The 23,627-nt window shown below is 33.9% G+C and overlaps 1 protein-coding gene and 1 pseudogene across 1 annotated transcript; both read right to left on the reverse strand.

Moving 5' to 3' along the window:
- Positions 1–9,332: 9,332 nt before the first annotated feature.
- LOC120165213 lies at positions 9,333–9,988 on the reverse strand (annotated as a pseudogene).
- Positions 9,989–15,186: 5,198 nt separating this feature from the next.
- LOC120165385 (transcription factor bHLH35-like) lies at positions 15,187–21,595 on the reverse strand. Its single transcript, XM_039174919.1, has 4 exons — positions 21,473–21,595; positions 15,950–16,109; positions 15,627–15,854; positions 15,187–15,537 (listed from the first exon to the last, which is right to left on the reverse strand). The coding sequence occupies exons 1-4, from the start codon at positions 21,559–21,561 to the stop codon at positions 15,262–15,264; spliced, it is 753 nt and encodes a 250-aa protein (XP_039030850.1). The 5' UTR covers positions 21,562–21,595; the 3' UTR covers positions 15,187–15,261.
- Between the last annotated feature and the right edge of the window lie 2,032 nt (positions 21,596–23,627).

Consider the following 23,627-nt stretch of genomic DNA (forward strand, 5'->3'; position numbering starts at 1 on the left):
TATATAGTTTTTAAAACTATATAATATATAGTTTTTAAAAAAACATTTTAGAAAACATATGTAATATATAATTTTTAAAATCATTTTGAAAACTTATATATATAGTTTTTGAAAACATTTTTGAAAACATATATATTATAGTTTTGAAAACATTCTGAAAACATTTATATATTATATAGTTTTTAAAACGTTTTTGAAAACTTATATAATATTTTTGAAAACATGTTGAAAACATTCGTATATTATATAGTTTAAAAAAACATTTTGAAAATTTATATATTATTTGTTTTTGAAAATATTTATGTATACATATATTATTTATTATTATTATTATTATTATTATTATTATTTGGTCTTTTCCAGGTCCAAGTCCAGAGTCCATTTTTTTTAGTCCAACACAGTCACAGTTCCAGCCCACAGGACAGGCCTGATCCAGCCTCTTGGAGTTTAGGGTTTGGGAACCCTAAAACATGTTCAGTCACCACACCGCACGGGAGTCCAAGGGTTATGGGCGAAACGACCGACCGTTATCCCGCGACTGACCCATCACGGGATGGCCGGTCAACCACGAACAGAGCACTCCACAATATCCGGGATTCACAAAGGCCGATGGGGGTTATAAAAACCCACGACCAACCATCACAGAAAAAGAAACCAACAGTGAAGGTACAACCACGATACCCACGGCCAACCATCACAAGAGGGTGCACAGAAAGCCATCACAAACAAACCAGCGTCGAGAATCACAAAGCCAAACACCATAGGACACCGGACCAAAAAACCAATAGTGAAGATACAACCACGATACCCATACGGCCAACACACAAAACAATTGAAACATACAACATCCACACAGTAAACAGAGGGTCAAAACCAAAAAAAAGAACCAACAGAGAAACTATCGATCCACAAATATCACAAACAAAGTGCAAAGCATTATACAACAAGAGCAAGCCCAAAAGTCAAAGCAAAACGAAAAAGCAAGAGTCATCAGAAGTGATATAGTCGTCGGAAAAGGGTAAAAGAAACCGAACGGATTTTTAGATCTACGCTGATTCGTGGTGTTTTCGGGGATTTTGGCCTCAGATTGTTGTTGAGACTGTAGAGAAAAGCATTTGGGGAAAGTTTAGGTATCTCGGGACGCGGTAGAGAAGCCACCGGGAAGTGGCTGAATATCTCCGGGCGAGGAGACTTGAGAGAGGTTTTGCCTCTCTAAACCGAAGAGGGAGAGGGTTTTAGCGTGAAATGTGAGAATGAAGGGGAGAGAGTGTCTTTGGCCCATTTATATACGAGGGACCATTTTGCAAATAGAGGATTTTTAAATCCTCTCCGTCGTCCCTCATACTTTGATTCGCTTTGCAATTCGGTCACCAGTTGTAATTTGGCCACTGGATTTTCAATTGATTCAAATCGGTCCCCCATTTATATTTCACATTTTTGCAATCTGACCCCAAAGTCTTATTTTACGTATTATTAGCATGTTTTAATTAGTACTAACATTGTTTATTTTCACTTCATATCGTTTTTATTTTATTACTTTTGAAATATTTTTTATTTTTTATTTTTTTATTTTTTTATTTTTATTTTTTTTCTTTTTATTTTTCTTTTATTTCTTTGATTTACTTTGATTTACTTTTTTAATCCTTATTTCTTTTTTCCCTTTGATTCATTTTTATGTTTTTATTACTATTATATATATATATATATATATATATATATATATATATATATATATTCTATCTAATGTTCTTTCTTTTTCAGTAATAATCTCAGTCGATCAAAGGTAAATTGTTCGAATCGAATGTTTTAAATTTCGATTTAAATTTTCAATTTTCGCATTCAAAGATAACCAGAAAATTAATTGGTACCGAAAGGACGGTTCAAGGGTGCTAATCCTTCGTTGACTGTAACCGACTCTCGAGCCCTACACGTTTCTGGTAAAACGCAAATCAGGTAAGATGGTATCCGACCCACCTAAATTTGTTTTAAAGTGGTCGGTGGCGACTCCTAAGCATTTAATCCAAGTCGAAGCCCAATTCTGGGGTCCAACCGAAAGACGGTTCCGACAATATACCTTACAACTCATCAGTGCATGGTAATGTCGAATAATCATCGAGGCAAATTAACGGTAATGATGATGATGAATTTCTAGTACAAAGAAATTCGAGGCATGACGACAACCACGACGACGTAGGACTCGTAAATATATGAATAGGAGTAATTTTTATTAGAGAAATTTTAAGTTGTATTTTTAATGTTTCATTTTAGTAATTTTCCCATTTTTTATTAATTTTAATATAGAATGATATTTCTATTTGAAAAGAATAGACTTGGTATTATTTTTAAAAAAATATAAATACGAGCTTTTGGTTCGACGCGTGGATTCCCGGCCTCGGGCCCTTAGCTGAGCTGGTTCCACCGTCCCAGATTCGAGCACCCCAGGCCACGGTATATGCATTTACAATCCAGAATAGAGGCTGGAACTTTGAGAAGCTTAAACTTACCCTTGATGAGGATCTAATTCAATGGATCCGTGGAATGTCGTGGCCGAGTGATGAGTTCGGGGAGGACCTTCCTCTGTGGCGCCACCAAGCTAATGGCCGTTGTACGACTCATTCGGCGACTGCCATCTTGCGTCAGGAGGATCAATCTTTAAACGACAAAATTTGGGACCTCACGTGGGGATTCAACGGCCCCTAAAGGATCAAACAGTTGCTGTGGCTTATTCTTCACCGGCGGTTAATGACCAATGTTGAGCAAACCAGACTGGGCATAAGCAACAATCCAAGCTGTCCGAGATGCGGGGCCGTCGAAGAGTCCACACTCCATGTGCTCCGAGATTGTTACCAAGCCTGGCATATTTGGAATCAATTGCTTCCTCACCAGCTTAAGTCGTCTTTCTTCTCCTCTCCTACTGTGTTAGATTGGTTGCAACTTAATCTTGTAAATTTTACAGGCACTAGTTCCGAGGATGGTGTTGGAAGCATCTTTTCTGGACCCTCCTCTGGAAGCTTTGGAAAAACCGCAACGATTTCGTCTTTAATCGGAAGATCTGGGCTATATCGGATACTATCCAGGCGGCTAAAGAGTGGTCTTTTATCTTCGGTTATTTCTTCTCCCGAATCTATTTCCCCTATTTCAGATAACATTCTTTTATTTGTTTCACGACTTAACAAGTACCTCCTAAATTCATCCCAAGTTATGTCATATACTAAACCGAGATGAATTGCTTGTAAGGGGTTTATTCGTCCAACCCCAATTGCAATAATATCTCTTTCATTCCTATCTTCCATAGGTATTGTTGTCATGCAAAAAAATGAGTATAACTCTTTCTTTTTTAAAAGATCAGATTTACACGTTTCGATGTAAGTCTCAATCAGCCTTCCATCTTCTTTACCTAGAAAAAAAGTTCTTGAATTTGGAACGCACACTCAATATCAACATCATGAGTGTGATCAAAAAGAAAAACCCTACTACTTTTCCTGTTAAATTACCAGCCAGTGGACATTCCGTGTAACGACAAACAATCACATTTATTTGCATATATGCTTGTTCCCTTAATTGTTCTTTATAACTACTATAAGACAATAATCATGTTTGTATTTTAATCTATTAAAATATAAAGATTAAAATCTTATGAATGAGAATTAACTTACTTGGAACACAAAATAACTTCATGTTCATGGTTTTGTTGATCTTCAGTAATAAATGAACCAATTCCCTATATTTAAAAAATATGTATTAAAAGTAAGTAGTAAACTTAATTAGTATTATATGTTTAAGATATGAAATAAAGGTTACCTTCAATATTTCTCCACTTCCTAACTCAATATTTGTTATAAATATACATCCAGATTTATATGAGCAAACTGTAATTACCCAGGGTGGTATAAAACTTATTACTTCTTTATCACCCCAATTCCCAGTTGAATAGCAACCACAATATTTTTTTTAATGGCACAAAAAGTTCCAAGATTCATCTTTTCTTCAAAGTAAGTTGTATGATGCTTCATTGGTCTTGCCATAGATACATATATTACATCAACCATATCATCAATGGCTTCTAGAATTGCAGCCAGAAGTTTGTCATCATTTATAGCTATGTATGGTTCTCCACGTATGTCCAATGCACTTGCATAGACTTTATATGGACCAATTCGTGCATTTGGATTAGCACCATTGATTTCCTTTGAAATTCCATCGATACCTTTAAAGCACTCTAAACTTAAAAGGGAACCAACATCAATTGATACACAATTAGTTCCATGACTCCGTTAAAGCGGAACCAACCAAATCAAATGATTTGTTAAAATTCTTCAATGCCAACATTTTTCTGCATTGTAAAACAATACAAATATTAATATAGTAGAGTAATTGCAATAAATTATTTTTATAACAAGTAATTTTAGTTAGATGGTTAAAAGAATTTTTTTAAAATTCTTTATAACTAGTAAAAATATATGAATTAATTTTGAATGAAGAAATAAATTTTTACATCCCGTAAAGAACTTTTATATGGCCACATTTCTATTTGTTGTCAACAATATTCTTATCATAAAAATGATTCATGATTAACATTTATGTCGGAATCAATGATCCCGATAACTTTTCTATTTTTATCAATATCTGAAATTTTATATTCGACCTCGAGTTCTTTTTGTCTTTGTTTGTTCATCCCAAATTTTTGTATCCTGGATGTTGTTTGTTAGATAAGTGTATTCTGAATTCATCAATCGAATAATTAATTGTTCAAATTTTACAAGATGATAAAGAGTGGAAGATGATTGAAAAATTAGGGTTTATAGAATTTTAGAGACTTTGAAGAGATTAAGAGAGATATTATATGTATATATATACACACACAAAGTTTCTACCTTTCCTGCTGTGAAAATAGGAAAGAACAACCTAGATCTGAAGTGGAGCTGTAAGCTCCTTCCATATGGTCCATCAAGTTGTTTTAGGGAAGACGTGAAAACAAAAAATATTAGAAGTTTTTCTACATAAAAAAATGTTGTATACTTGACTTTAACGCTAAAGAAAGGCTGGTACTACACTTAATTCCCATTAGGCTTCTTTTAAAAGGATCGAGCTTATTCAAGAAAACTAGAATACCAATCAACCAACCAAAAACCTAGTAAAAGTTATCGCAAAACCCAGCTTATTGTATGGATTTCATATCCGTGCATTAATAAATCTTGTTCATCCAAAATTAAGCAGTTACTTGACCAATGCTACACCACAAAGCAAGAACAATACATAACTAAACCTTATATGATCAGACATTAATTATTTACCTTCCATTAATCGTACGGGGTGCTAATTTTGCTAAAGTTCTTTCCATCTCTTCACTTACCTGCAAAAGCATCGGTTGCAGACATAATAAGAGACATGAGGATAATTATTTAGTATATATAAACACAAAGTAAAAAATAAAAAAGAGTAAAGAACTTACAAACTTCACGCCAAGGATGTGGTTGCCGCAAGAACCACATAAGGCCAGAAAATCGTAGATATTATTGAAAACAACACTATTGTTTCTTGAATCATTAGTATAATAAACATAGAGCTTCCCACTCAGTACACAAGTCTTTGCATGATCTAAAAGAGCTTCTCATATCTTATTTGACATGCCACTTCCCAAAATCAACACAGAGAAGATGGAAAAATCAGAAAGCAGCTATAACATAATAGTCTTTTGATTTTATAACCAAAATCATAACTTACATTTCGTAACTTTTGTTGATCCCTGAGAATAAGTCGCAAAAAGTCTTCAACAGTTACTATTCCTGCAGTGTTAAGCCTCTTGTGAAATGACCCACCTTTCCTAATCTTTTCCAATCTTCATACTTCATTCAATGCAGGTGGGTAGTGCTTCTTATACACTGTTAAGCAACATAATTAAAAAAATTGTAGGAAATACACAAATGAAAATAGATAGAATAGAAGTATAAACAACCATCTTAATTTGAATAGGCATCCACCATTGGTCGACCATAGTGAGTCAAAACAGTTATAGAACCGAACCGCGGATTGACACTATATATCAATGAAGCACGAAGATTAAAGTTTAGTTAATTAATGTCTTTTATTACGTAATGAGATGTAGTAAAAGGTGATCGAGTTGTTCGACGGGAAATATATCTTATGGTGTTTTGGCGTTGCAAAGAATTCCATCTAAGTCCCTACCATTTTGTGTAGTCCATTGCATCTAAAAATTAAAGTCAAAAAAGAAGTCACTCACAGATTGTATATATGTATATGTATCGAGAGAAAGAGAGAGAAAAAGATGATACTCAGAAAAAGAAGTCATTCTTGATGGCATTGAGGATATGGTTGCCGCAAGAACCACATAAGAAGTAACGACTTTCCTCATCATCCGGAAAGGTAATTGCGTTGAAGACTCCGTCATTTGGAATGGGAGGAAGCAGAACGTCGTTTTCTACGAACAATGAATGGGAAAAAAGTTATTTCTCATTTCTCATATACATGTTCAGTTTGAACGAAGAGGCATTGATAGATTCCTTTCTTTCTTTTTTCTTTTTTAAATAAGAATGAAAGATTTCTTGATTACCAGTTATGATCTTTTTTTAAAATGGAATTGAGCAACGAGAGGTCTTTGACTTTCTTTGGTTTTATTTACACAAACAGTTGCAAAGAGATTTCTGTAAAACATATTTTGTGCTGACAAATATGTCATTCGCCAATACTTTAGAAGACAGAGCGTGGTTATCTAACGTTCTTAACCCCACACCCTCACGGGAAGACGGTAGCTGGCATTTGTATCCTATGTTTACCTTCGGATGGACGTGACTTGTTAGACGAAGCAAAGTGTGAGTATTTCCAAATGAGCAGTTAAAATCTGGCCCACACCTGGTTTAAGGTTTGGTCAAAATTGGAAACAAATGGAAAAGGCGGCAAGAGAAGACAATGATTTCATGAAGAAACCAGTATATGTTGATATTATGGTTTTTATGATTGCTTAATGTCCCTTTCCAAAATTTGAACTTATTTTGAAAGGTTTGGGGCATGTGCTTATTATGACTTTAAATAAATAGTAGCTTAGTTTTTTCTTATAGCTATGGATATGCATTTGGTTTATTATTTGTTCCTACTAACTCCATTGATATCTCCTCCATCTATATTATTATTTTTTAAATTCTGACATGTTGTAATACTTATCATCCTAGGAATGAAGAAAATGTAATAAAAAATCTTACTTCCAAGTGGGAACCAAGTGATAGAACTGGAAGTGGTTGAAATTGAAGCCTGATTACAATCGTGCTGGTTCTGACTTGTGTAATCTAGTTATTGGTATGAAATATTTATCTTTATGTTTTTATTTCCTTTTTCTCCATGTAAAATTTGCATTTTCTTGTACAAGTTTAATGATTGTTATTTTTTTAGGAGAATATTATGGCTCAGGTCTTCGAGGTGGAGAGGTCAGTTTTGCATTCCTTATACTTATTTGTTTTCTGTTTTTGTTCTTTCCTTGTTAACATTCTTATTTATATTTAATTTTTGCAGGTAGCTCAATTCTTAGTAGGCCTAGCTGATCGTCAGGACCCCAATGCTTATCCCAGATGGTAATATTTAGCAACCCTCTTATGACTTATCTCTATCTAAGATTGAAATGTTCGTCTATACTGATAGTATTAATGAAATATTTCTTTTTGAGTTTGGATTTGGGTGGTATGGGTATGTTCATTTTTTTTCTTCTAGTTTTTCAATGTATTTGGGAAATCCTTGGAGGTCATAATTGTGTATACTCATGTCTTGGAGACTTTCCTCATCATTCGAAAAGGTAACCAGGCCTGGAGACTCCGCCATTGGGAATGGGAGGAAGAAACGAAGTAAAATCTAATTGTAACATCGGTTTCTGCAAACAGGGTATGGAAAATAAGTTATTTCTCATTTCTCACATACATGCTCAGTTTGAACGAAGAGGCAATGAGAGATTTCTTTCTTTCTTCTTTTTTGAAATAAAAATGAGAGATTTATTGATTACCAATTATGATCTTTTTTCTGAAATGGATTTGAGCAATGAGAGATTTCTGACTTTCTTTCGTTTTATTTATACAAACAGCTGCAAAGAGATTTCTGTAAAGCAGATTTTGTGCTGCCAAATACATTCCTCATCCAATTCTTCATAAGCTCATCTTTCTTCAGCTCAACCATTTCTGTTGGTATCTCATTCCTCCCTCTCTTTCCCTTAACTTTCACCTCAAGTTTAGCCATCCCCGAGGGCTCTGGCGACATAGTAGTTGCTGACAAATCGACCTAATTATTCTCATATTGTACATTTTTCCTTAGTGTGCCCCATCATGTTACAATGGCTACACTGAGGATGAGATTTTCTTGAAGTGACTGTGGTTTTGACAGCAAACATTGGCTCAACGACCGAATTAGCCAACGCAATACTTCGCTGACTTTCTTCTTGGACAACCATCGAGAAAACCTTTGTAATAGATAGCAAGGGATCCAACAACAAAATCTGACCTTGCACATGAGCATAAGATTCATTCAATCCCATTAAAAACTGCATAGTGAGTTCTTTTTGTTGTTCATCTAGTATCTTTCGAACATCTCAACAACCACAATGCAAGAAAGTACAAACCGGTTTAGCAGACACCAGTTCATCCCACAATTTTGAGTTGGGTATAGTAGGTACTTGCTGTCATGGAACCTTGCACCAACTCACCAAGTTTCTTTCTCAAAGAAAAATTCTTGGTCCATTGTCGGCTTAAATTAATCTTCAAGATCCTTCCAAATCGCAGCAGCGGTGGAATGATATAAAAGACTGACAGCGATTTCTTTTGAGACAGAGTTCAAGATCCAAGAGTTAACAAGATTGTTAGCCCTCGTCCATGCATTAAATAAATCGTGTGAAGTAGGATTCGATGAAGGAATGGATCCATCCACAAACCCTAATTTGTTCTTGACCGATAAAGTAATCAACATGGACCTTCTCCAACTGTTTTAGTTGTCATTAATGAGCTGTTGTGTGACTAACACCATGCCAGGACTACCCAACTAGTGTATATGGTAAGGATTGCTACCATGATCAAATTGATCATTGATCTCAACCATGTTGAAGAACGTGAGATCAATAAAGAAGAGAATGAGAGGAAAAAATATGATGATAGAAACGAAAGCTAAAAGAAAATACTTCTGATACCATATTACAACCAAGAAATGCTTAATATTTTTCTCATTATTTTCTCAAAGAATTGTAAAACTGATAAGAGTTATAAACAACCATTATCATACAAGAACCACCAAAGAAAACTAACTCAACAAATAATATAACCAACCCTTAAAAGCTTAACTAAATACTAAATGTAACAGTAGCTATAATCAGAAGCATAGTTTACATAATAGTTTCCAGGATTTTGTTCAATATTCAACTCATCATTTGCATCAGTACTCCTATCATAATTCGAATAACTGGGTGCATTACTATCAACACTTGCCTCGCTTTTTTCTTCAAAAGTGGATGTAGAGACTCGGGTGGTTTCGATAATGGATCTTCTTCCTGAACCCGAAGAGGGGGCAACACCCAAAGTAGCCGATAGGGAACTAACTGGTTTTCGGATTCTCTGAGCTTTCGTCTTTCTTCCTCTTCGTCATCGTCGTCTTCATCAGAGTCGACGTGGCTACTGGAGTTTATGGGAGGCTTGAATTGAACAATTCTCTTGGCGATTGGAGGATTGGGTAGCTGTTGTGGTTGGGGGAGATGAGAGAAAAAACTTGGATGGGTTCTTGGTATCAGGAATTGGGAATTTGGGGATACCAGAAGCTACTCTACCGTCGTCGCCGTCGTCTTCGACATTTAGGGCGGATTTGAGGTTTTTTAAGACTGCGGAAGAGAGGAGAAAAGGGAAGAAGATTTGGGTGGAGGGACGGAGGGGTCCTTTATCGTCGGAGGGTGTGTGATTTGTTAGGGTTCGTCTACGTCGGAAAAAGCATAATTGGCTAGCTAAGACTCCATCGCCGACGTGCCGGAAAGAACCAATAGCAAGAGAATATATCAAATCCGTGGACGATAGATAGTTTAAGGTTTAGCCCTTAGGGCAAACAGCGTACCCAACTAAAGATATCGCATCGTGTAATGATTGAAACGGGCCGACATTTTTCTCCATCCAATTTTAATAAAAAGATATATGTTTTAATAAATATATCAAGTGAGATGGATTTTATTTAAATTTAAATCCACTATGACTTTATAAAGTTTATGAATAACTTGAAAAAAAAAGTAAATGTTTAAAAGGGATGAAAAGGTTAATTAACTTTTGTTGGAAGCGTGATAAATATTACCATAACATACTTACGATAATTTTAAGGCAAAAAGTAATAGGTAATTTAAAAAAAAAGAATAATGTGGCGTCGTATTATTCTTTCTTAATATGATCCTTTAGTTAAGAAAATAAAATTTAATGTAGTTCTTTGATTAATATTTTTTTTATTTTTTATTACGGTTTTGATGTGATAGTTTACGATGTTAACGTGACGATCTACCGTGTTGATGTAACAATCCACATTAGTTGATAACTTGATGGATAATATGACAAATGAGTTAAATTAGTAACTCAAACATAGTAGATGGACTATCACATTAACACCATAAAACATCATATCAATACTGTAAACGGTTAATTATAGAAAACATTAATCAAATTGTCATATTAAATTTATTTTTTGAGCTTAAAAGTCACATTAATAAAAAAATTATATTTTTTAAGTGCAATGATTTCTGATTTTTTTTTGTATAATTTTAATATTAGTTAAGAGATTTTCTTGGGAAGTGAGAAATATTATTCCATCGAAATTTCAAACACAGAGCATTGGAGAGACTTTTTTACAAGGACACATGGACTCGCCAAACTTACCTCTAAAACATATGACTGCCGAAAACTAAATACTCTACGAAAATGGGCACATGTACTCATCGTTACATGCTCATCGGACTCTGTGGATCGTTCAGAGCTGCAATGGCTGTTTCAATCTGTACCTTTAGCTCATCCTTCTCCCTTTCATCCGCCTGCATTTATGTCGACCCACGAGACTATTAAACAATGGAGTACTATATAATTCAGTAATGAAGCTCAAAATTATATTTTATTTTTAAAATGAACCTTTTTAAGAAATATAAATAGAATAAAAAAATATTATCTATTGAAAATGAAATATCTTGTTTATTTTGGGCACGTTGTGTGTTAATTCCCTTCAACAAAAAGGAAATTTAAAAGGAAAAACATGCGAGAAATTTGCAAAGAAAGTACATATTTGACACGCTCTTTAATTCTTATCTGATAGATTCATTGCATATTTCTAAACAACAAATGAAATTATTAATAAAACCAAAGCAAGCCCTCCACATGGACCACATCCCACGGAAAACTATAAAGATACAGAAAATTAAGGAAATTATGAACTGTTTTTATTACGTATTATACAGAAAAAACCAGTGACGAACTATTACGTAGTATGAAAAAAAGCATATTCGAATATATCCATATATATATGAAAAGCAAATGTGAAAAGATGACACAGATTAAACCCTGCACGTTTTAAATGCATGTTTATATATATATATATATATATATTTGACGCGTGAGGTTTCCATGTGGTTTCTAAAGTTATTTTTGGAGTTTTCTTTTGAAAGTTTTTGATGAAAATTACAGATGCAATGAACAGGAAACATAATTAGTTGCGTCGGTCCGATGGAATGAGGGGTTGGTTAAATGTGGTCTCATCTTTTTGAATTTTTTTATTAGTTAAATTTTATACTTATTTAAATTTTATTTTATATATCTAAATGTTTAATGTAAATTTTAAATTTGTATCATTAATACAAAAAATTATGTTCATTTTTATTATTATTCATGATCACCACCCTTTTCGTGTCGAATGTAAGATAATAGATAACATCAATAATTATATTATTTTAAAGGTTTCAACAGTGTCATGAAGTGATTCACAATTAGTCTATATAATTTCTACCCTAACAATGCATTAATTATATGTTATATTAAAATAAATAAGCAGAAGATAGTTGTATACCAACTTTTTTATAAGATGATATTTTTTAAGATATAAACTAGTTTTTCTAATCATTTTCAAATTTAAAACCCACAAAAATTTATTAAATATTCTCTCTCTACTATTGTTTATATATCTCTTGAATTAAAAAATACCAAAAAATAGCACAATCGGTGATGTATTGTTGTGTTGTACCTTTAAGGTGCATTTGGTTCACGAAATGTAAGATTATCAGTGGGAATAAAAGATTACCAGGGAATAGGATTACTGGGAATGTTGTATTTTGTGTTTGGTTGGTTTAGCAGGAATGTAAGATTACCGTGTTTGGCTAAAGAAATAAAAGATTATTAGATGCATATTTGACCAAATTGTTCTTATTATATATTTGTTTTTTTAACAAGTTGGAAAATATTTATATATTTTCTTTAAAAAAATTTAAATTCATAAAATTTATATAATTTTTTTATAAAATTGAAAATATAAAAAGGTTTAATGAAAGGGTAAAATTTTATTTTAACCCTTAAACTTCATATAAAATTTTAATTATAGATTTTTTTGTAAATCTAAAATAGTTTAAGGATAAATTTGTAATTTAACATTCGTAGAATTTTTATTATTCAATGACAGAATAATGATATTTTTGAAAAAAAATTAAGGGCATTTTAGTCCAAAACAGCGTTAATCCAACAATACCTAAGGAAAGGGAGGTAATGACATTTTCGGTAATATACCCAAAAAAAATCCACTATTAGTAATGTAAGATTATCGGGAATAACATTCCCAACCAACTAAACGGGGGAATGTGGATTATATTCCCATGAGAATCTCACATTTCCTCAACCAAATACACCCTTAAAGTGGGAGATATTGGTACTTTCACTTTCTCTTTTCCGTTCCCACTTTAGTTGTGTCGGAACCAGTTTTATTCGGACACTCTGGATTTCACTAACCTTTAAATGATTAAACTACTCAGATCGATTAAATTAAAGTATTTGTTTAGTTAAATTGCATTAACAAAGTTTTATGGTAAGTTTCAAGAAAAAATTAAAAAAAATGATATTTTCTGTATCTGAAATATGATTAGTAGTGTACTTCAATATTTCATTCTTTTATTTTTGTATATATTAGTTATTTATATTGTCATGTTTCTGAGATATATTAAATTAATCAATAAAATATGGTAGTGGATCAACCCTTTATTAAAGTTTATCTCCCGTTTCAATCTTTGTGGCCCCACATATCTGGCCTTTTTTCTTATTTGATACCCTTCTATTATGTGGTGTAGGGGTGTACAAAATTATCCGATCCGGTTGACCTGATTTGTCGACCCGGAACTAAAAAAATCAGATAATTCTCTAAAAAAAATTATCCGGCCGGGTCGGGTACTCGGTCCGACATTTCCCGGGTCAGGCCCGGGTCACAAAATCTAGTTTTTCCGGGTATCCGGTTACCCGAGTACCCGGTTAGTTTTTATTTTTTTATATATAATTATATAAAATATAATGAATTATTTATATTATGAATTATTATATTTTGTATTTCAAACTTTTAAATTTTATGTTCGGATATTAGAGTATGTAATTTAAAGTTTCGAACATTTAAATTTGTATATATTTTTTTAAAATTAATAATTTAAAAATAAAAAATAAAAAAATTAGGTAGCGGGTACCCGACTACCGGGTACTCATAATATCCGGGTCGAGACACGGGCCGAGAAATCGCCGACCTAAAAATTTCGGGTACTCGAAAATCGGATACCCAAAAATCCGGATACCCAGATTTACACACCCCTAGTGTACGCCACCAATTTCCTATAATTTATTTGTCACTACATCATCCAACAATAAATAATGCTCTTTCTTTTTTCAAATATCTAACATCATTTTATCTAGAATCTAGTACTCAAACTTCTAAAATGAGGTAAAACTCTTTAAAGATTGATTTTCCAATTAATTGTTTAAGAATAAATTTAGAATTAAATTTGATTAGTTAAACTAATTACTAATGAATTTAGTGAAATAAGATGTTATAATTTTAATAAATATTCCGTGTTTGAATAAAATAAAATGGACTGAGAAAATTATTCTTACAATAGATTTTTGATATATTTTATTTGAATTAATTGATAAATTATCAAAAATTATACCAAGACCTCCCTATTTACCATAATCTTTCTTTGGATAAAGGATGCATATAGTTTATTTTTTTACAAAAAGTTTAGAGGAGGGGTGGCTCCTCCAGTTCAGGACTAGGGCATACCTAACATAGGAATTTACGGCTATCCACCAAGAGTGACGGTGGTAGGATTCGAACTTTGCCTTACAAGCACAAATTCTTTAATCCCTACTACTTATCAGGGACGTAGCTCCCTTAGGCCCCAAGGAGTCCCGATCCCTATTAAAATTTATATATTCGATATAATTTTTGTTTAATAGTATTTTGGTTCAAGTAAAAATAAATATTTAAATTTTATAAATATAAAAATTTATTAAATATTTAATCAAGTAGGAGTCCCGATCCCTATTAAATATTTATTAAATAATTTAAGTCATTATAAATTTAAATATTAGATAAATTAGAAGTTGTATTTTGAGTTTTTTTTTAAAATTTAGGGTAAATACAAGATAATATTTGTACAAAGACTTTCAACTATTTGACAATGAACGCTCATACCCTTACATACGTGCTTGAACTCGGGATCTCAAGGATAACAACAATCCCTTAATCACTAAGACCGCTTGATCATGCTGAATTTCGAGTTTAAATACTTGATAAGTATTTATATTTTTCTTAAATAGTCTTAATATTTCGGCCCCTGCCAATTTTTAATTCTGACTCCGTCCCTGCTACTTATTCCAACACTCGTTGGCAAGAATGCATATAGTTACTAAACTACGATGAAATGATTTTTTTAATTACTAAAACTTCTTAAGTTTATATATTAAACTTATCAAATTATTATAGAATAGTTATTGTGTTTTATAAATTTTTGTTAAGCTGAAGATTTATTTTGTAATAGTTTGATAAAATTTAATAATTATTTTATAATAATTGAAAATATTAAATAAGTATTTTATAATTTTTAAAATTCTAATAACTAAAAATATCATTTTTAATATAATTTAATGACCTATCTTATTCTTATTTGTATGCACGGATCTAAGTTGCTTGAAGAGTAAATTTCGATTTTTTTCCGTTTTAGGTCATAAATATATGCAGGTATTACTGGTGTTGTCGCGTATCACGACGCAGAAAATAACACAAAATGCGACTTGAAACTTGAAAGGGAACAGAACAAGTTAAAAGAAAAAAGGGGAAATTACTTACCTCAATGAACACGGTTTTCAACAGCCTACCGGAGACCGCAGTGATGTTTGACGTGATGATTTTGAGCTTCAAAGATTCAAAAACCTCACACAATTTGACCATCGTGTCTGTCCTTTTGCTGCATGTTATGCTCACCACCATTGTCTTTTCTCCCATGTGTGTGACTTTCAGCTTCGAAAACCAAAATTAATTGTAAGTCCAACATTTTTGAAAAACGATTGCGAGCATGAGATAGGGGAATTATAGGTTTAATAGAGTACTTCAAGAACTTCAACAGGGGAAGCTGTTGGTCCTCCATAATAAAAAATGTTGTCGAGCTTGGTCTTCTTGAATCTCAACATCGGTTGGTCTTGGTCATGCCCGAACCCTGGATTTTTCTTCAGTTTTCCAGACTCCAACTCCATGATCTCCGCCTGGATTCTGCTCTCCTGATCGTGTAGTGCCTGGATATAATCAATGGCATCCTTGATAATTGAAGCCTTGTCCATCTGCGAGACATTTCATCAAACAGCAAACAAACAAAGGATCGATCCGATTTCTTTGATTGTTTTCTTCTCTAAAAGTTTAAAAACAATGGACATACTTTGCTGATATTTGGAACAACAGCCCTGAGAGCAAAGAGGCTTTCGTTAAGCTTTTTCCTTCTGTTTCTCTCGGAAACGATGTTCTTGGACGCGACGGAGGAGGCTGCTCCATCGGGAGAACTTGAATCGTAGTAGCCGGAGAACTCATCAATCACCCAACTGTTAGAAGTCAAACTCTTAGAATTGTGTAGAAGTTCAACGTGGCAAATGGAGATAGATTCACAAGTAAACAAAACAAAGTGGAAATGCTTGGCAGTACACTAAACCACACATACATATGTCGGCAAAGATTTTTCTTTAATTGTTTGAATTCACACGGCAACATGTCAAGCAAGAATTAAGGAGAGAAGTTGAGAAGCATCCAGAGGTCCTCAAATAATTCGGTTATACAACCTATATATATGTGTGCTTAGCCTTTAGTTGGTGTGAGGTAGTGAGCATGAATAAAAAAGTGAGTGAGCGTAAATACGATTGAGGAGTGAAAAAATAAAGAGATTTGAGAGATATATTGTGAAGCTTAGCAAAGCTTTAAATATATTGGTGAGTTTGTAAACTAGCAACAACTAGTATTGCAGTATTGTAATATTGAGAGTGTCGTTGTAACATATTTTGTTTCGTATAAATAAAAATTTCTGAGTGTTATAAATTATCGTGAGCCCATCTACGCTTCCAACAAGTGGCCTCAGAGCTTGGTTCGAGTTCAACGTGGTGGAGAAGATGGCCAACATGATTCAACCTCAAATCCCGAGATTGACAAAGACAAATTATGGCAATTGGAGCATTCAAATGAAGGCGTTACTAGGGTCCCAAGATTGTTGGGATATCATCGAGGATGGTTACACCGAGCCTGAAAATGCAGCAGCAGAAGCAGCCCTGGCCAATGAAGAAAAGAAGGTATTGAAAGAATCCCGGAGAAAAGATAAAAAAAAGCATTGTTCTTTATTTTTCAAGGAGTAGACGAATCTACCTTTGAAAAAATTTCTGATGCAAAGACTGCAAAACAAGCGTGGGAGATTTTGCAAAAATCTCTACAAGGTGTCGAAAAAGCAAAGAAGGTACGCTTACAAACTCTCCGAGCTGAGTTTGAGATTTTAAAAATGAAAAATACAGAAAACATCGATGATTATATTAGCCGTGTGAAAACGGTCGTAAATAAAATGAAAAGAAATGGTGAATCACTCGATGATGTTAGAGTGATGGAAAAAATTTTGCGGTCATTAACAAGAAAATTCGATTACGTGGTGGTGGCAATCGAAGAATCAAAAGATTTATCTCAGATATCGATTGATGAGCTTGTGGGTTCACTTCAAGCCCATGAGCAGAAAATGAAACAAAATGAAGATTCTGAAAATTTGGAGCAAGCTCTACAAAGCAAGATGAATTTCAACGAAGGAGAAGCTAGCATCAGCTACATACGAGGTCGAGGAAATCGTGGCAGTTATCGTGGAAGATACAGAGGAGGACGAGGAACTCGTGGACGTGGTGGTCGACCATATGGCCCCGAACAAATGAGTGAAAATATTCCAACATCAGGTCGTGGACGAGGATTCAGAGGCCGAGGTAGGGGCAAATATCAACAAGGAAGTAAATTCCAGGTACAATGTTATAATTGCAATAAGTATGGTCATTATAGTTATGACTGTAGATCTGCTCCTAAACAAGAAGAAAGAAATAACGTAGCAACAGCTGAAGAAGAAAAAATTGAAAAATCTCACGTATTCCTCACTTATAAAGGAAATGAGGAATTCAAGAAAAATATTTGGTATCTTGATAATTGTGCTAGCAACCATATGTGTGGTCAAAGGGAACTGTTTGTGAAATTAGATGAAACAGTTCATGGACGAGTAACATTCGGAGATGACTCGCACTCAGAAATAAAAGGAAAAGGCAAAGTCATGATTACTCAGAGAAATGGAGAAAAGAAATATATTTCAGATGTTTATTATGTACCTGCTTTGAAAAGCAATATCATCAGTCTTGGTCAACTCTTGGAAAAAGGATATGAAGTGCAGATGAAAAACCGCTCGCTTGCCATTAAAAATAAAGAAGGAGAATTGATAGCCCAAGTTGATATGACTCGAAATCGTCTCTTTACAATTGATATCGAGTCGGGAGAAGTCACGTGCATGAAGACCGCGATCAAAGATGATTCATGGCTATGGCATCTAAGATATGGACATCTTGGATTTTCTGGTTTGAAGCTGTTATCAAAAACAAGCATGGTGAAAGGACTACCAGAGATCAACCCTCCAAATCAATTATGTGAGGCTTGCATCAAAGGAAAACAACATAGACAAAGCTTTGAAGTTGGTAGATCCTGGCGTGCCCGAAGACCACTGGAGATAGTACACACAGATATAGCCGATCCTTTTGACATACCATCGCTTGGCGGTAACAGGTACTACCTAACTTTCATTGATGATTTTAGTAGAAAATATTGGATTTATATCTTGAAAGAAAAGTCAGAAGCGCTGGAAAAATTGAGAGAATTCAAAGCAATGTCGGAAAAACAAAGCGGTCAATATTTGAAGATACTCAGATCAGATAGAGGAGGCGAATACACATCAAAGTTATTTGAAGAATTCTGCAAAGAGCATGGCATCATCCATCAGCTGATAGCCAGATACACGCCACAACAAAATGGAGTTGCAGAAAGGAAGAATCGCACAATCCTGGACATGGCGAGAAGCATGATAAAAGGCAAGCAACTACCGAGAAATTTCTGGGCTGAAGCAGTTCGATGTGCAGTTTACCTATTGAACCGATGTCCAACAAAAAGCGTGAAGTATATGACGCCAAACGAAGCTTGAAGTGGACAGAAACCAGGAGTTGGACACCTCAAGATTTTTGGATGCATCGCATACGCCCACGTTCCAGAACAGACTAGAAAGAAGCTTGATGACAGAGGAGAAAAATGTATTTTCATTGGCTATGATGAAAGAAGCAAAGCTTACAGATTATATAATCCTCTTACCAAGAAGATAATAATTTCAAGAGATGTTGAGTTCGATGAAGCAGACTATTGGAGATGGAGCAAAGAAGAAAAGAAAGTTGAAGGACTATTTTTTAAAGATGGCGATCTTATCAATCAAGATGAACAAGCTGATGATCAAGGTCCTCAACAAAATCTACCATTGCCGTCAAGTAGCAGCAGCGATGCTAGCAACATAATAGAAGATCCTGAAGCACCTCCCACAGAACTTCGAAGATCCACATGAGAGAGAAGAATGCCAGAAAGGTACAACGATTATGAACTAAATAATGTTTCACTTTTCTGCTTGCTTGTGAACAGTGATCCAATAACATACGAAGAAGCGGTTGAAGATGATAAATGGAGGAATGCAATGGATGAAGAAATTGCATCAATAGAAAGAAATGATACATGGGAGCTAACAAGACAACCAGAAGGCCATAATCCAATTGGAGTAAAATGGGTTTACAAGACAAAGACCAATAAAGAAGGAAAGGTCGAGAAGCACAAAGCGAGACTAGTTGTCAAAGGCTATAAGCAAAGACAAGGAATAGACTATGATGAAGTATTTTCTCCAGTAGCAAGGATCGAGACCATCAGACTTCTCACAGCAGTCGCAACACAAAAAGGATGGAAAATTTACCAGATGGATGTGAAGTCAGCATTTCTAAATGGTTACCTAGAAGAAGAAGTTTATATTGAACAACCACCTGGATACATTAAAAAGGGACATGAAGACAAAGTTTACAGATTGAAGAAAGCTCTATATGGTCTGAAGCAAGCCCCGAGAGCATGGAACACGAGAATTGATGAATATTTCCATAGAAATGGGTTCATGAAGAGTCCATACGAGCATGCCTTATACACCAAGAAAAATGAAGACGGTGATATCATGATCGTGTGCTTATATGTGGACGACATGATTTTCACAGGAAATAATCCAGGTATGTTCAATGATTTTAAGAAAGCTATGACTAAAGAATTTGAAATGACAGATATTGGAGAAATGTCATACTTTCTTGGAGTTGAAGTGAAGCAAATGCAAGAAGGAATATTTATATCACAAAAGAAGTATGCAGAAGAAATTTTAAAAAAATTCAGAATGGAAGATTGCAAGCTGGTAGCCACTCCAGCAGAACCAGGAATCAAATTAAGTGTGAATTCAACAAGAGAGCAAGTGAATCCGACGTTGTTTAAAAGCATCGTTGGAAGTCTAAGGTATCTAACTATCATACGACCAGACATAACATATGCTGTGGGATTGGTAAGCAGATTCATGGAGAATCCAAAACAAGATCATTGGATTGCAGCAAAAAGAATCCTCAGATATGTCAAAGGTACAACAGGTCATGGTTTATTCTACACGCATTCAGAAAATTCGAAGCTGGTTGGTTATTCTGATAGTGATTATGGGGGAGACTTAGACGATCGAAAAAGCACAACTGGATATCTCTTTCATATCGGCTCTGCAGCATTTTTATGGTCATCAAAGAAGCAACAAACGGTAGCTCTTTCAACATGTGAAACAGAATACATAGCCGCAGCATCGTGCACTTGCCAAGCAATGTGGTTAAAGAATATTTTGAACGAGCTAAATTTGGCACAAGAAGAACCGATTAAAATTTATGTCGACAACAAGTCTACAATTTCTCTTGCCAAGAATCCAGTCTCTCATAGCCGAAGCAAGCATATTGATAAAAAAATCACTTTATACGAGAGCAGGTGAAGAAAAAAATGTGGAGCTAATTTACTGTAGAACTGAAGATCAAATAGTAGACATTTTCATAAAGCCATTGAGAGCAGATATATTCAATCGACTCAAAGAAAAGCTTGGAATGGAAAGTCGAGTTTGAGGGGGAGTGTTAGAAGTTAAACTCTTGGAATTGTGTAGAAGTTCAACGTGGCAAATGGAGATAGATTCACAAGTAAACAAAACAAAGTGGAAATGCTTGGCAGTACACTAAACCACACATGCATATGTCGGCAAAGATTTTTCTTTAATTGTTTGAATTCACACGGCAACATGTCAAGCAAGAATTAAGGAGAGAAGTTGAGAAGCATCCAGAGGTCCTCAAATAAGTCGGTTATACAACCTATATATATGTGTGCTTAGCCTTTAGTTGGTGTGAGGTAGTGAGCGTGAATAAAAAAGTGAGTGAGCATAAATACGATTGAGGAGTGAAAAAATAAAGAGATTTGAGAGATATATTGTGAAGCTTAGCAAAGCTTTAAATATATTGGTGAGTTTGTAAACTAGCAGCAGCTAGTATTGCAGTATTGTAATATTGAGAGTGTCGTTGTAACATATTTTGTTTCGTATAAATAAAAATTTTTGAGTATTATAAATTATCGTGAGCCCATCTACGCTTTCAACACCAACTGCTTCAATTCAAAACAGAATTAAAACCTCTTTACTCTTTAGTAATTCGTAATAATTCAAATTCAATCCTCTACTGTTTTCTCGTGTACTATATGTCTTAGCCAAAGGCGTTTCACTTTCTAAAAGGATTTTACTCGTACTGCGAATTGACATGGAAAAAGAAGAAGGTACCTGTATTCTTCGTTTTCAAGGAAATATTTTGTCTCCCAATAATTTTTGTACTCATAGCCAATATTCTCAATATTCTCAATGTCAAGCATATGTTTGATTGATGAGAAAATTAATTTGAATTTTCTTTTCTAAGAAAAGAAAGGAAAGATTCGATTTTAATATAGCTTGGACATACACTGGAGTGGGAAAGGGAAGAAAACACAGAGCAAATCAACAACAGGGTTAAAACATAAGGGAGGAGAGTACGAATTACTCTGAGAATAAATTAGGAGGGTGGAGATTTGGTTATTTGACATAATTGACACCAATTTTCTCTAATATGTTTTTTCTGGCACCGTTTGACTAATATTTCCCGAAGTAACACCCTTTCTGTTGAGTGTTTTCGCTGAGTTGGATGCCACGTGTGGAAGGCGCATCCCCGGGGACGCGCCTTTCCCCAGCTCGACTGCCACGTATTTTATTTAATAATAAATATTTTATTTTTATTATTATTATAAATTAATAATATATTATGTAAAGTGTTTCGATTATAATGTAAGAATTATCAAATGTATTTTGTTAATGTGTGTTAAAGGTGGAGTGAATTATCTACATTAATATGATATAACAATATATGAAAACCAGTTTTGACTTTATTGTAGTTATAGGAAAAATGTATGAAATTATAATATTACACATATGGTTATATTATTATTTTTGATTTTGATTATCAATCTATTAATTTTATCAATTAATTATTTAAATGTTATCAATCTAGTCATCTCATATCAATATTTAACGAAAATATTGATGCATAAGTTAATAAATTAGTATAATTACATATTTAATCTTCAAGACTTACATATTTTATGAAATTGGTCTTATTGAAAATTTAATTTAATAAATTTAATCCTCCAATCAGAACATGAAATGTGTCATCGTATACATAAATTTTTTAATAACTTTTAATTTGTTTAATTTAATATTTTTCTCTACTTAGAAGGTGGAATTATTATTATATTTTAAAAAAATTATTGAGGTTTAATATTATTTATTATATTAAATAAATATATTAAAAATATTTATGTATTTAAAAGTTAAAAAAAATTATTTAGGTGTACATACATTGACAAATTATATAAATGCAATAACATTAAATTATTAGAAACAAAAACATTCATTTAAATACAATATTAATTACATAAGAGTTAACGGTTATATGATGATAACAGAGCTGGACATTTTTTTCTATTGTGCCCGATGTTTCTACAATGCCCACATCGTTTTTGTTCTGTTGACTTTTCCCGAATATCCATATCACAATGTATTCTAGTAGATTTTGGACGACCTGAGTCCCTCAATAGCAATGGATCTGGTACAATTGTAAGCCAAGTTTGAATCTCATTTGGGTCTCTTTCGTTTCCTATGGGCGGAAACTCAAATTCATATACCTTGAATACTTGTGAAAGTTGGTATACGGGATCAACATAATTTTTGTAGTCCAAATGCGAATGTGAGCAAGCAGCAATGACATGAGAGCATGGATATTTGAGTGCTTGAAAGAAACCACAATCGCACCACCTCTCTTGCAGATTAACTCTGAAAGAGTTAGCTCCAATCCCTTGCAGCGGACGTGGCATTTCGGTTACACGAAATAATTCACGGGTGCGAGAAAAATTTGTAACTAACATCCCATTTGATGCAACCGCTTTTTTCTGTAAATCAACTACTAGTCTTGGGTGGTAAATATGTCCGTTTTGCATCCAAGTAAGAGCTTGTCCACCGAGCTTTGCAAAGAGTTGACCCAAACGAAAATAAGTCATTTTAACCAACGCCGTGACTGGTAAATGACGCACCCCCTTTAAGGTTAAATTTATTTCTTCAGCCAAGTTTGTTGTCATATGACCATAGCGATACCCCCCGTCATATGCATTTGTCCACATTTCTTTGCTGATGTCCATAATGTACTCGTACCCCTTCTTATTTTTTCCAAACAGCTCTTGTAGCATCGACTCAAACCTTTGAGGTAAGAGTTCGTAACCTAAGCCATTAGGAATATGTAATAGTTAATATGAAGTATAAATAAGTAATAAGAAATTGATAGAAAAATTGGGAAAAAATAACATACCCATACGCACGACTAACTGACGTTCATCGTTCTTCTTGTATTTTCTGT

This window comes from Hibiscus syriacus, unplaced genomic scaffold, assembly GCF_006381635.1.
Source record: "Hibiscus syriacus cultivar Baekdansim isolate YM2019G1 unplaced genomic scaffold, ASM638163v2 tig00111582_pilon, whole genome shotgun sequence".
NCBI classification, from domain to species: domain Eukaryota; kingdom Viridiplantae; phylum Streptophyta; class Magnoliopsida; order Malvales; family Malvaceae; genus Hibiscus; species Hibiscus syriacus.

Excerpts from the sequence above, each read along its gene's own strand:
- LOC120165385 (XM_039174919.1), bottom strand. The coding sequence starts at position 21,561 with ATGCTTGACATTGAGAATATTGAGAATATTGGCTATGAGTACAAAAAT. Across the intron at positions 15,855-15,949 it reads TTGTTCCAAATATCAGCAAA|ATGGACAAGGCTTCAATTAT; the intron begins GTATGTCCATTG and ends AATGTCTCGCAG. Across the intron at positions 15,538-15,626 it reads CCCCTGTTGAAGTTCTTGAA|CTGAAAGTCACACACATGGG; the intron begins GTACTCTATTAA and ends TGGTTTTCGAAG.